Raw genomic sequence first — 15,479 nt, 5'->3', positions numbered from 1 at the left:
CCTCCAAATTTCACCCATGAATGAGAAAATTTGAAGCTCGGACCACTAACAGAGGTAGCGGTAGTCTTCTTTCTTGTAAGGTTAGTCAAGGTTGACATAAAGACAGAAAAAAAGGAACTTGAAATTGTCCAATGGCCCTCTCAAGATAAATTTAAATGTTTTATTGATCTATCAATGTCAACATTGGAATTCGATAACTTTGACTAATTTATCTTACATGGAGTAACATTTGAAAGAGATATTGAGCTAACTCAATAAGATCACCCGATAGAAAATAGCTCATCCCACGCTTCAAATGTTTAGCTTCCATTCAAATCGAAATGATCATGTCAACAAAGAACCGAGATTTGCCACTTTTTTTTGCTAGAGTTGTGCTCTTTCCCTCTAGAATCAAGTTGATGACCGGTCCTTATAGAATTTCATGTCGAATAAAAGCTTTAAAGTATAGTCTGATACCTGACATAGCTTTGAGATAACCGGTTCATCAATTGATCATTGATGGCTCACGGGTGACATGCCTCATCTGAACTTGAAGGAAGTCATTGGATGAAAGAGAACCAGATAAAAGCCCCAAATATAGACCAAAGACAAGGCAGAGATTTGGTCATATGTAGAATTCTCGTTATATGTACTAGTATGAAAAACCGAAGATAATAGGACGTGAAATTGCCTCAAACATTTCTGAAGCAATTTGCTACCCCATAGATTATGAAGCCTCCTCGGGCTGGCTACCTCGGCACTGATGGGCTTATCTATCAAATTGGTCAAGAGTCTTATCAATTGAAAAGCAGCTGGTACTTTCTTTTCAAAGAGACTTGGCAAGGAAAATTTCAAAAACCTTGAATTATCCAAGAGCATGCGGAAACGGCAATGAAGATTGAGCGAGCTGCCGCTTCATAGACACAATGAATGCTTTCACATGATGCTATTGTAGGGCTATGTGTTACATCCTCATCTTAATGGAGCCCCAGAATCTATAGATATTGCAATGTCTACTACAGTAGTAAACTCAGAGCGGTCATTATTCATTGATGAAATTCGAACTGTTCAATATTTGATCGCGCGTGTCAAGCTCAGGTAGAACGTCCCTGAAGGCTTCTCAAAACACCGAGGACCTTACACAGAGAAATTCATATGAAGTTACCCTGAACGGATCAAAAGCTAAGAATCTGATGAGCTCGGAGTAATAATCATCACTAGTTCGGCCTGCTCATAGCCTGCCAGATAGTTACTCTGACAAATAGAATCGCGTAACTGAGACCGAGAATCGGTATAGTTAAGCAGATTGAACTAAGACCAAAGCTTAGATGTACGGGAGGTTTCATGGTGAGGTCACTTTGACTTGTAGAATTTGAGTGACTTACAAAATGGAACATTGTCCAACCTATTCGACAGGAGACTGGGTAGAGAGAAGCCCGAGTATCTAATTCCAGGCCGATCATAAACTACCTATAAAGACCTCCCCAAGCCCGATGAAAGACCTCAATCTACAAGGATAAACCAAAATTTTACCACAAGAATAATAAGACAAAATGTTGTTCTGTCAAAGTCTGCTCTACATCGTTACCTTTCAGGCTGCCATGGCCATGGCTCTTCCCCAAGGGGAGCTAGGCATCGAAGGCAAGTTCAACTCCAAAACTCCCAAATATGATAGATCTCACATTTCCTAGATAAGTGTAAACGAGCAATGGGTATTGCTAAAGCCGCCGACCCCGCCATCCTCGAGGGAATTGAGGCTACAGAGGCCCAGCCCCTTATGGACAAGACCTCCTCTGAGAAGATTTACCAAGGCGTGAGTTCAAATATTTTAAGTCGTCCAAATGAATAGGGGAAAAGAACCGAGAGAGCCACTTGTATTTCCAAGTTTCTGGCCATAATAATTAACATGATATTCTAGTATTGCTCCGCTGGCAAACAGCGATGCAACTTTTGTGATGAGCGTGGGAAGCTTTTATGGACAAGATGCGGACAAGAGCACATTGTGAGTCGGATCAGGAATTGCTTTGCAGAAACTTTCTAACAATACTACTTCAACAGTGCAGGAAGACTGGCCACTGGTGTAGTTGGTCTAATACATCAAAGAGTGGGAAAGGAACATGTAGTTAAATCTGCACTTATGAATTAGCTTGACTTCTAGACCGAAAAATCTAGAGATATCTTCAAGCAATGTGAAAAATTCCCACCAGAATTATGTAAAATGCTTAAGATTCTGCGACTCCATGTATGGAGCTTAGTGAGTACGAGGTACTAAGCTTCAGCCAAGCTTTGGGTGTGGATCTAGCTTTCACTTGGCTTTCAATTGATCTGATCTCTGTTATATCCAACCATACTCATTTATTGAGAAGACAAACTCCATGGCTTACTTTCCACACCATTTTTTTCAACTCTGATATGTGACTTGGTAAACAATAGCAGGTGTATCTTTTCACCGCTGCCGAAAAAGGAAGCCGGAAAAGGGGATGATTATTTACCCCTTTCAAGGGCCTTTCAAGGGACAGCTCATAAGACATTTACCAAGCTCATGCAGTGCATAGTAAAATGGGGTAAATTAAACGAGAAATGTACATCTTGTATTGGATCATCAACAAGACAAAACCAATGTGACTTGAAGGGGTTTCCCCGCATAATAAGGAGCTTAACCAGATTAAGCCTCTTTCCGGGGCCCCAAACCTTGTTTGTAGCGGGAAACTGAACTAATGTGCAAACTAAAGAAACCAAAGAAACTAATGTACAAGATTCACTTAAATCTGCCATCATTATAGCGGATCGAGAGGATCTGCTGGCTCCAACAGTTGAAGCTTATCATATTGATTGTTAATTGATCTCCATCCTACGGATAATTATCGGCAATGATTTGTTTGCTGACATGACCCTGAATTCATCCCTACTCTACTGCTTACGGCAGGGTAGCTTGGAGAGGTAGGATTGTGTCTTAACAACCCCGCATCTTACGGCACAGCACAAACAGCCTAAATCAAACTAGGCAAATTTATCGGTAAACTCGGCGATATCCAACTCCTTTGTTGGGAACCATTAGGGTCGAGTCTTTAGTGTCATTGGTCTATTGAACTTAACAGGGAAAGAGTGACCGGGATTGTACGCAAGATGCGCAGAGCTTTGCATTTCCCTACTCACTAAATTTCAACCTAGCTAAATAGGCACTGATTGACTTTTTTTTCTTCTTCTCTCTTTTCTTCTTTTACCTAGTTGACGACGACCTTCAATCTCACAGTCACTCAGTCCCCACAGACTAACATCATGTGGTACCAACTGGGAGCTGCTCTTCTTCTCACCGTGCCTTTAGTGCACGGGGCAAGTGATACGTCAAATCCCCTAGATAAGGGTAACACAACGGCACCAGTGAGTCGAGAAAAATGAAACACTCAAGGCATTGTAGCACATATACTGACTTTAAATTATCACAGTGGCCGGATTCAGTTTATTCAAATGCTACCGATACAAACAACCCCGTGGTCGCTGCAGGCTCCAAATCGAATCAAACCTCTCCACCTTGGTACCCCTCACCATGGGCTGAAGGATTAGGCGATTGGGAGACAGCATATGCCAAGGCCAAGTCAATCGTCAGCCAGATGACCCTTTTAGAGAAGGTGAATCTTACAACCGGTGTCGGGTAGGTCTATTTGAACAATGTATCCCCTCCAATTGATTCTAATTTGAACTTTCTAGCTGGGAACTTGAACGCTGCGTTGGTCAAAATGGCGCTGTCCCTCGGCTTGGAATTCCTAGCATGTGTATGCAGGATTCCCCGGTGGGTGTCCGAGATAGTATGAATCGTCCTTCAACTTTTTCTAAATCTACTACCTCTTCTTGTAATAGCTGACAGTGTCCTGTAGCTGATTACAACTCCGTATTCCCCATGGGTGTCAATGTCGCAGCAACATGGGATCGAGGCCTGGCGTACGCACGTGGACAGGGAATGGGTTACGAACACAAACACAAAGGAAGTAATGTTCAGCTCGGACCAGTGACTGGTCCTTTGGGTCGTTCTCCTGAAGGTGGAAGAAACTGGGAAGGTTTTGCGCCTGACCCAGTACTCTCTGGGGTACTCTTTGCCGAGAGTATCGCTGGTATCCAGTCCCAGAATGTTATCGCATGCGGAAAGCACTTTATTGCTTATGAGCAGGAGCACTTCCGTAGCTCTGGAGATGGTTTTCTTTACCAGGTCAACCAAAGCTATAGTGCCAACTTGGATGATGTCACAATGCATGAGCTTTATCTTTGGTGAGTGATATTCTTAGCTCATACCCCTTTTGAGAAATATTGGCTGACCGAAAAATTGAAGGCCATGGATGGATGGTGTTCGTGCTGGAATGGGCTCTGTGATGTGCTCTTACAACCAGATAAACAACAGCTATGCCTGCCAAAATAGCTATGTTCTGAACAAGCTTTTGAAAGCAGAGCTAGGATTCCAAGGATTCGTCATGAGTGACTGGAGTGCTCAGATGTCTGGTGTTGCCAGTGCCTTGGCTGGTCTAGATATGACCATGCCTGGTGATATTGCATTCGATTCAGCAACTTCGTACTGGGGGAGCAACTTGACGGTCGCCGTACTCAACGGTACCGTGCCCCAATGGCGAGTTGACGATATGGCTGTTCGCATTATGGCAGCTTGGTATTACGTCGGAGCGGAAACCAACTACATTCCCATCAACTTTGATTCCTGGACCCTAGATACATATGGCTATGAGCACTACTATGCAAACGAAGGGTACGGAGTGATTAACGAGCATGTGGATGTGCGAAATAACCATGGTGCTTTGATCCGTGAGATTGGCGCTGCCAGTGCAGTCCTGCTTAAGAACGAGGGTGCTCTACCCTTAACAGGGAAGGAAAAGTTCACTGGAGTATTTGGATCTGATGCTGGTGCCAACGCATACGGACCCAATGGGTGTTCCGATCGCGGATGTGACATGGGAACATTGGGCTGCGCATGGGGAAGTGGAACTGCCAATTTCCCATATCTAATCACTCCCGGGTTTGCCATTGAGAACGAGATCTATAACCAAGGCGTGGGTATCTTCCAGGGTGTTTACGATGACTATGCCTATTCTGAGGCCGAGTCTGTTGCTGGTCAGTCATCCGTTGCTATTGTATTCGCAAACTCCGACAGTGGTGAGGGATACATTAGCGTGGACGGGAACATTGGTGATCGCAACAACTTGACGCTCTGGCATGACGCAGATACTTTGATTCAAACTGTCAGTTCCCAGTGCAACAACACCATCGTTGTGATCCACAGTGTTGGACCAGTCCTCATGGACAGCTTCGTCGACAATCCCAATGTGACTGCAATTGTCTGGGCTGGTGTCCCAGGAGAAGAGTCCGGGAACTCCATTGTGGACGTTCTCTATGGCAAGGTTAACTTCGGTGGCAAACTACCCTTCACAGTGGGATATTCGCGCGAAAACTACGGAACAGATATTCTGTATAAGCCGAACTGTGGCGAAAGTGCTCCGCAGCTGGATTTCACCGAGGGTTCATTCATCGACTACCGCGCTTTCGACAAGGGAGGCGTAACCCCATTGTATGAATTCGGCTACGGTATTAGCTACACCACATTCAGCTACTCAGACATTCAGATCGTTAAGCACAACGCTGGGAAATACACTCCTACAATCGGTAAAACAATCCCTGCGCCAAACCTAGGCCAGGTCTCCAATGACACCTCGGATTATACCTTCCCTGACAACATCAGCCGCGTTCCCTACTTCATCTACCCCTACCTGAACTCCACATCTCTTGAGACCTCAGCAGATGAACCTGACTACGGTGCCTCCGGATCTATTCCAGCAGGCGCTCAGGATGGCTCAGCACAACCACTCCTTCCTTCCAGCGGTGCACCAGGTGGAAACCCCATGCTGTGGGATGTTTTGTACACAGTCACAGCAAAGGTTACCAACATTGGTAAAATTACAGGAGATGAAGTTGCACAGCTGTATGTGGGACTGGGCGGACCCAACGACGCAGTTAGACAGCTCCGTGGCTTTGAAAGACTGAGCATTGCACCGGGCCAGTCTGCTACTTTTACAGTTGATCTTACGCGCAGAGATCTTTCAAACTGGGATGCCGTCTCGCAGGACTGGGTTATCTCGGATTATGAGAAGACTGTCTACGTTGGTGCTTCTTCGAGGAAACTTCCTTTGAAAGATACTATCAGTGGGGCTTCTGACTTTAACTGATAAATTGCATGAAAGCCGCTTTATGAACTAGGCTTCATCAAGATACTCAGTCTATTTGAAAGGATTTTAAAGAATTTTCAGTACTCATTGCAGCTACTACATGACAGCATGATTTGAATGAGATAATGAAATTCCACATTTTGTATAAAGCACTTGCGATTTCTTGCTCTAAAAGCCTTATATCGTAGCATAACGTCACCTACTAAAAATACCACTTTAATGTAAACTATAGATTAAAGACACACGCAGATAGCATTTGAGTATCTTGACTTTGTTCTCTGATCCCTTGAACAACTTGAACTTAAACTTCCCACTGCGGTCACCTGGGCATTCCATTAAGCAGGAGAACCTATCCATGGAGAGAGAATGGTAAAGAAGACATGAATCAAGCTCCATCATCCAGCGAATGAAAGCATACACTCTTCAATGACAGTTCATATTGTACGAGCGTATAAAGCAAAGAACATGCCACGGAGATTGAATATAGTCAACGACCGTGATGGAAGAAGCTAAAAGAAATTGGGAATCAAGCTGTGGACTAATAGTATCCCAATTCCATGGACGGAGCATTTTTCGTTGCCCGTCAATGCCAATATCAGCCTTGAGATAACCTTGGAAGAAAAATGAAACGCCAGACACCCTCCAGTCTTTTCCGTTGGAGACTGGATTTGAGGTAATCGAGTACAAAAACATAAAACAATGAAAGAAATAGGTAGAGGTAGGTGTAGGGGTAGAGGTAGGAGTAGGAGTAGTGAGATCACGAATGAAAAAAGGTCTGCAAATTAAAATCTGACCAAGTTCTTTTGCCAAAGCTAACAGAAGCCATGTATAACGCCATTGCTAACATACCCGCTGATCCTCACCGGAGGAAATTCAACCGTAAAAAATGAGAAGCTGACGCCGTTTTTTTTTCTCACCAAAAGCATAAAATCAAAATAAGTAACACCCAGGTATCAGACATTGATCAGGTCATCAAATGTATCGTCCGCTGAAAAAGCGTATGATGATTCCGTCACCAAGGATGTTTCGGAATCACGTCGAAGCTGCTGCTCAAACACATCTGCAGCAGCTGCCGCCGCCGCAGGCTCCAATTGTAGTGAATCATCGAACCCAAATGACAACGCCGTGGATTGGGGCGGAAGTTGAGGCGGGAGTGTAGATGTATTCATAGCAGCCGTGACAGGCGTAGGAGTAGGCACGACATCGGGTGAGGGCGCAGTCTCCATAACATCGATATGCGAATCCATAGCGACCGCAGTTGTCGTCGTCGTTGCTGGGGGTGGACCATCCGTATCGGTAATCTTCTTCACCATTTGCGCAAGATGTAGTTTGATGGGTTCATCTCCACACTGAGCATGTTTCAGCACCTCATTCTTCAAACTCAAGATCTCGGAGCGAAGCTTCGCGATTTCGCAAACTAGCTGCTCCTTTTTCTCTGATTGCTGTTTGTACCGAGACTCAAGCTGCTGCGTATGCTCCTTTTTCTTCTGTCGACACTTGCTCGCGGCAACTCGGTTTCGTTCAAGGAATTTCGCTCGCTTGGCTCGTTCCTGGTGAGGTGATGCGTCGTCTAGATCCGGACTTAGACTCTCCGCCGCGGTTTGGTACTCTCGTGCTCGTCGGCGTTTATGGGCGTTATCCAGATCTAACCCCGCAGATTCGCGCGTGAGGTGATCCTCATATGGTGGTGGTGTGGGTTGACCATTTCGAACTTGGGCGTTTTTCAGATCTCGTTCCAGTGCGGAACCGGCAAAGGCTGCTGCATCGGCTTTGGCGTCCCAGTTGCCCGTACCCATTGTTGGTGAGACGGGGCTGAGGCCCCAAAGCTGATCCTCGTCAGGGATTGGAAGACCCAGAAACTCACCCGCGAAGGCGTTTGTCGCTGTAAATGGCGATGCGCTGATGGGGTTGAGAGGGTCTGTAATTGGTAACCCAGACGAAATGGGGTTGACGTTCCCAGTCGACATATCAAGGGAGGGTTGAGTATGCAAGATTTCGAAAGCTTAGAATGAATGATTCTCCTATCACCAAGGAAAGAGCAAAGGTGGTTGAAGTTGTTGTTGAGGGGTAATGGAGGTGGATGAAGAAAGTCCAAGGTTGTTGTTTGTATCCCCAGACACAAAGAATATACCCGCTTAAGCCCTGAGAGACAATTGCATAAGCAACACAAAAAGTCTACAAAGTCTCGAGCGTCAAGACAGGAACTTGTGTCCTCGGTTTGAGGTTGACAGTGTAGTGAAAGGGAAGGAAGAACCACGGATTGAATCCAGGCCGGTGCCTGAAGAAGGGTAAGGGCCCAGGTGTCGGCCGGTTAGAGCCACGGTCGGACAGACCTTCCTACGGTCCAGAAGATCCGAGCGAATAAGGGAATTAATGAATAAAAGGAATTGAAGTTCAACTTAGAGGGATTGTGGAACAGGATGAGTGTGATACAGTGGACAAACGCCCATGGTCCATCCCAGTATTAAAATCTTCTACATGGTTTGTTTCTTGTTTTTTTCCCCGAATAAATTAATAAATCGGAATGTACTATTAACAAGGATAAATTCAAGTGCTTTCAAGCTGTATACTATAATATTGCAGAGAAAGATCTTAAACTGACATCACAGAGAAAACAATATGAACGGGATCTCAAGCCATCCAGTTAGATCAGTTAGATCCATAATAATAGAGTGGAGACCTTTCCCCGGTTTTAAACATAAAAAAAAAGGTCTAGACCTGTCACTATACAAGAGTATGTTCTCTGTTACATTCCAGGGCATTCTATATCTCAGGCTACACATATTATAACTTTTTAAGTAGTACTCAATATCTAACCTTGAAAAGTTACGAGCGCTTGTACTATTAGACGCCTGTATCTTGAAGATGCATAGTTATTTGCTGTGCACTGCCATGTACTTGCCACCTGCATAGTATGAGCATACACCAGACTCCGAGTACAGATGCCCTACTCCTATTACTACTAGTAGTAGAAATGTTAGAATACCTTGATTGGATAAAAGTTTCTGGCATTGCTAATCTCTCTGGTATGCTATATTAAAATAAGAATAGACAAACTTGAACCCATCATGAACTAACACTCATCCTGCTCCCTCTTGTTTCTAGAAGATGCAGTCCAATCCCACAGCTGACGACAAATCTTAGGCCAGTGAGCCAATAAAAACTCCATCACACGCTCTTCCTCAATTTCTTCCTCCACCGACCTTTTAACCGCCCGTCTGCCGATCAAGAGCGGCGCAAATACCCGTGCCAATCTCCCAAGCTGAAGAGGCATGCAGTTTGCCACCGGCCGGACCGGATTCCCGGAGTTCTGGTTGGTTGACTCCTGCGCACTCTCGGTTCTCTGCAGAAGAAGATAGAAAAAGCCCAAGACTCCACAGATCAAAGAACATTGCATCTCACTGGTCAATCCCATTATGGCCAGTGTGATCAGGCGGATGTGATTTGAATCTGGGTTCGGCCCTCTCAAAGATATGACATGTAACACCCGAAACAAGCGGACTGACCCGAGAATCCCATTTGGAAGTCCACCTAGAATTTGCATGAACACCCAGCCCACGCTAAGGATGGCTGCCGAGTTTGATTCGGTGTCAAGGGGAGGCATAGCAACCACCCGCATGGTCATCGCGATCCGATGCGCATCACGTTCTGGGAGCAACACCTGACTGGCAAAATGATTGTATAACCGAGTAGCTGCTCTAATATCACCGGGGTCTTCAAATACATGTGGGTAAGGAGGCGCACCCGAAAACCCTTTTCGCAGATACATCACCATCGCCACGATACATGCGGGCAGCTGCAGGGCCACAGGTGCCAAATAGTACGGGAGGATCAGGAAACTATGTCCACCAAGACGGGCAATATCTTCGATAGATCTCCCTCGCAGCGAGCTCATTGGGCTGGATCGATGGGCGAGACTTGCAAATGTCTTGGTTCGTCGGAGTTTAGCAGGCGAATGTGTCGGTGCAAGTGTAGAATGAGATTGAGTTGGGCGCACACGTCCAAATCGATGTCGACGGCGAGCTTGATTATCACTCTCATCCTCAGCAGGCTGGACCACTGTAACAGGGGTCTCATCTTCCCTGAGTGAAAGGGAGATGCCCATCTTGGTAGCGAGCGCATCGAATGCTGCGGCTGCCTTTGATGGGTCCACTCGACTAAGTCTGCTGGCTCGACTGCCATGGCTGCTCGCAGAGCTGGCTCGTGTTGTACTAATGCCACTATCAGAAGCAATGTGAATACTGCGGGATTTGACGGATTTGGACAATGGCTCGCCTTGCACTTTACTGTGAGCCGAGGCCTCTGATTGTCTCTGGCTGTGATCGCCACTATAATTGGACGACGGCATGGCCTGGTGATGCTGGGGCTCAATGTTCTTCCCATCCGAGAAAGGGTCTGATGGTTCCACAGGATGCGATGGTCCTACAGGATGCGATGGTTCCACAGGAGGCGATGGAGCAGTGGGTGATGAAGTAATGGGTGTTGGAGAAGGATCCTTCTCAAAATTCAACAAGCTGGACCAAAATACATCTTCTTGCAACTCATGAACTGCCATGGGAACCCGCTGGGATGGATGCCGACAAACAGTGATATTGGAATCTTGGGACTGTGCCGTCTGCGCACTCACGTTTCGATTCTGTTCATGCGTCTCGGCCTCCTGTTCACCAGCCAATGGTTGCTGGGGCGAAGAAGCTCTTTTGACAGGGTCTGTTGTCACTGAATCCTGGGCACCATCTTGGGGGATGGGAATGGAAGGCTGTAATACTTCCGATGCAGAGCTTCGGTCTTGAGTTCGACTCAAACGAAAACGAGCCATAAAGCCTTTAAACCGCTTAGACCCTCCCTGCGATTCTCTCTGCGACTCTCTCTGTGATCCATTTTGGGATTGAGATTGGTCGCTGCCCGCGTGACTTTGGTGAGATCTTTGTGGTGTTGTGGAAACTTGTCTTTCCAGTGGAGACCCATCGTCATCATTGCCCTGCTCATCAGTCCCGTGAAGGGTTTCCGAGTCTCCTGCACCATCTTGTCCACCCTGCATGCTGTGGGCGTCTTCATCTTCAGGAGTGGGTTGAGGCCCATGGGTTAAGGGAACCTCTGCAGCTTGCGAGCGACGTAGCCGAGACCAGGCATGACGAGAAGCAGGTGGTGCGGATTTCGAACGGGGTTTGGACTTAAAGAAATCTCGAAAGGAAGGCATATTTGTTGTTCAAATGAAATATCAAAAGAAAAGCGAATATGAAACAGATCTGATTAGAGCAGGTTCATAAAAGGTGGAAGTTAAGATCGATGAAGACAAATGAAGTTGTGCATACTTAATCGTGATTTCCTTGTCTGAAAGAACAACAGAGAAACAACGAACCAAGGAAAGCGCGTCCCAGTAGTCACTAGGCAGAAAGCTCTTCGCAATCTATGCCCAGGCGGTCATAGTAATAGTAAAGCATCATGATTGATCTTATGGACGTAGGCGCATAGTTGAAGGTATGGATGCCTCCATATACCACGTAGGCATCAAAAACATCATAACCATTATGAGATGAATATAATTGCTTAATCTATTCTATTTCTCGATTCATTACTGACATACAGTCTGGCCGTGTTTTAAGTAAAAACAAGTAGTTTAGTATGGTATAAGTTGATGCGTACCCATGGACACAGCAGTGCTGGTGTACTCATCCTGGCCCCTGGCCAGTAGAAAATAAGAAAGATAGAATATCAAGAGAAATAACGCCGGTATCATGCAAGGTAAAACATATGTATAAGAGTAGAAGGAAGCCAGTCTCCATCATACTTCGTCATTTTCACCCTCAAGAAGGATATAGTGGAGGATGTCACTGAGGGTGAGAACACCCTTGAGTTTGAAGTGTTCATCAACCACCACTAAACGGTGGACTCGTGATTTGCGGATAGTATCAAAGATAGTATCAAGCCCATCCTTCAGGGAACAAGTGTAGATTCCCGGGAATTCCTGTAAAAAAAAATCATTTAGCTGGGTTCTATCAATGCCGAGTTCATCACCAGTGTAGCATACCGGAGAACGCTTCTTCAACACCTCTCCCACCGTAAGACTTAAATCATCATAGATGCCCCCTCTGATTAATCCAATAACATCCACCGACTCAAACACATTGTACACCACTCCTGCATGGCCGTTAGAACCATTCTATAAACTTGGACCCAAAGTCACATACCGTCAGAATTCAAAATAGGCACACTGGAGATACTGCGCTCAACCAGAATGTGAATGACATCAATAACCGGGGTATCCATTGAAGCCGTCGCAATATTGCTGTACGTTCCCAACAAAAGTTCCCCCAGCGGCCGGCGCAGCATTTGTGTATCGGGTACGTTGACGGCGACAAACTTTAGGATACGGTATTGGGTGATGACACTGAGAACATGGGAGCGATCGGTCTGACTATCATTGGTGACAAGAGGGATACGACGCGCACGCGATTCGAGCATACGGCGACAGGCTTCGTAGAGAGGGCGTTCGGGGTCAATGGAGATGGTTTCAGGCGGCGCAACGCCTAGCGCCTTTTCAACATCTATCCCAAAGAATTGTATATCAGTATCAAAGACTCATTCTAGGTATATGGGGCAGTTTTGAAGGGGCAAGTTCAACTATCGCAACGCACCTCGCAAGCTATCAAGTCGGAATTGGTCGATCTGGTCAAGGGCGGCGGGGTTCTGGAAGTAATACTGAATAACATTGATGTAATCGGACGTGGTCAGGAGACCTGCAAACTTCGAAGCCTTAGAGTCCCACAACGGGGCTGAGACGATGCCTGTACTTCCCGATTTACTCTCGCAGTCAGCCGGGGTGTTGTTCTCCACATCCGATGGGGATCCCTTTTTTTTGTATCGCGGGGCTAGGGGAGTTGTGGGGACATAACATGCCATTCTGGATAAGGATATTCAAGCTCTCCTTAACGGAAAGAGAGGTATCAAAGATGATCAGGCGGAAGCTCAGGGGCAGGACGTCGTAGCTGGTGCGGACCTTCAGGAAATTGCGAATGGCACGCTGTTTGACGCTGAGTTAGTCAAGATCTGGATGCGCGCGGGTCACCCGCCACCAAGTAAGAGAGCATCGCAATTCCGGCATTCCCCGTTCCCAGCTGATTCTGATCGTGTTCCCATGGAATCTTTTTTATATACTAGTATAAATATATAAAAGAAAAACCAAAAAATGCAAGCCGGTTCCCGAAGATCGGGTGTGCTGATTCGAGGTGCGGGGGAATGACAGGGCAAAGAGAGAATAAGATAGCACGGGGAAGTCAATTCCATTCCAGAACTCACCAGGCCTTGACGCTCTTCCCGATCGATTGGTCTCTCGGAGGCCATTGGAGGTCGAAGGTACGAGGATGGCTGCACGAAAGGCGCGTGACCGAGGGAGATGAAGGGCTCGGGGAGTTGAGGCCGAGTGTCTTCCGCCTTCGTCATGGCCCAAAGTGGGGTGCGGATAATGGGAAGTGTAGAAAGAGAGGAAAAAGAAGATTAAAATGGAAACATGGGGGGGCTATCTACGGATTTGAGTACGATCATATATACAGAATGAGGACTTGATCAAAAGAACAGCATCAAGAACTCAAGTGTTATTTAGTCCCCCACCTCTTAACTACTTGTTGAAGGGTCAAAGCATATTAATGCCTGAGGGGTAAGGCAGAATAGCTACGTGATTCCCAAGCGAGCGGTCCGCCCAAGCGAGCGGTCCGGCTGACTAGAAATCGCGTCGCGACCGCGTCCTACCATCTTCAACCACCCACCATGCCACCAATACGTTCTAAAACCTCTCGAAATTCTCTCGAACAAGAGGGAAGAGTCTTACTTGCTACAGAAGCTATTCGGAAGAAAGATATCACCAACGAGCACGAAGTTGCACGTGTATTCGATGTACCTCGCTCTACGTTACGGCGCCGCCTTGCCGGCCATACTAATCGATCCGAAACTCGCGCAAATAGCCATAAATTGAATGAAAACGAAGAGAATTCACTTCTGCAGTGGGTGATCTCTATGGATATACGTGGAGCTGCCCCCCGCCCAGCTACTGTCCAAGAAATGGCCAATATTCTACTCGCAGCGCGTGGCCAGGACCCCCCCTCAAACTGTTGGTAAAAATTGGGTTACCAACTTCGTTAAACGACATTCAGAGCTTACTACTCGTTTCTCTCGACGATCTAATTATGAGCGTGCGAAAATGGAGGATCCAAAAGTGGTTCAAGAATGGTTTAATCTTGTTTTTCAGACAATTCAAGAGAATGGTATTCTATCAGAGGATATCTATAATTTTGATGAGACTGGATTTGCAATGGGACTTACAGCAACTGCTAAGGTTGTTACTCGTTCTCGATATTATGGTCGACGATCACTTGTACAGCCTGGAAATCGTGAATGGGTAACAGCTATTGAAACAATCAATGTATCTGGATGGGCCCTTCCACCAGTGATTATTTTTAAAGGCAAAGTTTTGATTGAAGGATGGTTTAAGAACCTTCCACTTGACTGGCGATTTGAAATAGTCCAAATGGATGGACAACTGATGAAATTGGACTTCGATGGCTTCAAAAACACTTTATTCCAGCAACAACTGAACGTACACTTGGAAAATATCGACTATTAATTCTCGATGGTCATGGGAGTCATTTAACTCCCCAATTTGACCAGATTTGCAAAGAGAATAATATTATTCCAATTTATATGCCAGCTCATTCTTCACATTTACATTAACCGCTTGATGTTGGATGTTTTTCACCTCTTAAGTGTGCATATGGTCGGCTTGTTGAGAATCAAATGCGGCTTGGTTTTAACCATGTTGATAAATTTGATTTTCTTGAAGCCTACCCAATCGCTCGTAAAGAGGCTTTTTAAACCCAAACCATTCAAAACAGCTTTGCAGCAACTGGTTTAGTACCATTCAACCCAGATCGAGTACTTTCTAAGTTGAATATTCTTCTTCGAACACCTACACCCCCAGGTAGCCGCCCTACCAGTCAATCAAGCCAATTTTCACCTAAGACACCCCAAAACCTTATCCAGCTTCAACGGCAAGCTAGTTCAATCAAAGCTCTTCTACAACAACGCTCAAGAAGCCCTCCAAGTCCACTCAAACAGCAAATTGATCAAGTTCTTAAGGCCTGTGAGATTCAGATGCATTCAACAGCTTTATTGGAGGTTGAAACACGCAAATTACGTGCCGCCCATGAGAAGCAGAAGCAGAAGCGCAAGCGGTCTACTAGGCAGATACCTAATGAGGGTGGGATGACGGTTCAAGAGGGCCAGGAA

The 15,479-nt window shown here is 45.9% G+C and overlaps 5 protein-coding genes across 5 annotated transcripts; 2 read left to right on the top strand and 3 right to left on the bottom strand.

Annotated features, from left to right (window-relative positions):
- Positions 1-1,687: 1,687 nt before the first annotated feature.
- N7483_010374 (uncharacterized protein) lies at positions 1,688-2,063 on the top strand (the record flags this gene model as incomplete). Its single annotated transcript, XM_057093801.1, has 3 exons — positions 1,688-1,792; positions 1,898-1,981; positions 2,043-2,063. 3 exons carry the CDS (start codon positions 1,688-1,690, stop codon positions 2,061-2,063), a joined length of 210 nt encoding a protein of 69 aa, XP_056939772.1.
- A 1,195-nt stretch (positions 2,064-3,258) lies between these two features.
- Positions 3,259-6,200, top strand: N7483_010373 (beta-glucosidase; the record flags this gene model as incomplete). Its single annotated transcript, XM_057093800.1, has 5 exons — positions 3,259-3,360; positions 3,426-3,631; positions 3,688-3,769; positions 3,845-4,242; positions 4,304-6,200. The coding sequence occupies 5 exons, from the start codon at positions 3,259-3,261 to the stop codon at positions 6,198-6,200; spliced, it is 2,685 nt and encodes an 894-aa protein (XP_056939771.1).
- Positions 6,201-7,153: 953 nt separating this feature from the next.
- atfB (bZIP transcription factor atfB) lies at positions 7,154-8,167 on the bottom strand (the record flags this gene model as incomplete). The annotated part of the gene is made up of 1 exon (XM_057093799.1): positions 7,154-8,167. The coding sequence occupies one exon, from the start codon at positions 8,165-8,167 to the stop codon at positions 7,154-7,156; it is 1,014 nt and encodes a 337-aa protein (XP_056939770.1).
- Positions 8,168-9,273: 1,106 nt separating this feature from the next.
- On the bottom strand, positions 9,274-11,397 carry N7483_010371 (uncharacterized protein; the record flags this gene model as incomplete). The annotated part of the gene is made up of 1 exon (XM_057093798.1): positions 9,274-11,397. One exon carries the CDS (start codon positions 11,395-11,397, stop codon positions 9,274-9,276), a length of 2,124 nt encoding a protein of 707 aa, XP_056939769.1.
- A 585-nt stretch (positions 11,398-11,982) lies between these two features.
- On the bottom strand, positions 11,983-13,640 carry snf4 (AMP-activated serine/threonine-protein kinase regulatory subunit SNF4; the record flags this gene model as incomplete). Its single annotated transcript, XM_057093797.1, has 6 exons — positions 11,983-12,165; positions 12,229-12,338; positions 12,389-12,745; positions 12,836-12,985; positions 13,035-13,221; positions 13,497-13,640. The coding sequence occupies 6 exons, from the start codon at positions 13,638-13,640 to the stop codon at positions 11,983-11,985; spliced, it is 1,131 nt and encodes a 376-aa protein (XP_056939768.1).
- Between the last annotated feature and the right edge of the window lie 1,839 nt (positions 13,641-15,479).

Source organism: Penicillium malachiteum (assembly GCF_028827825.1).
Source record: "Penicillium malachiteum strain IBT 17515 chromosome Unknown utg000005l:1.0-9002435.0:326005.0-9005861.0, whole genome shotgun sequence".
In the NCBI taxonomy this organism is placed as follows: domain Eukaryota; kingdom Fungi; phylum Ascomycota; class Eurotiomycetes; order Eurotiales; family Aspergillaceae; genus Penicillium; species Penicillium malachiteum.
This window is presented reverse-complemented; position numbering and strand designations above follow the sequence as displayed.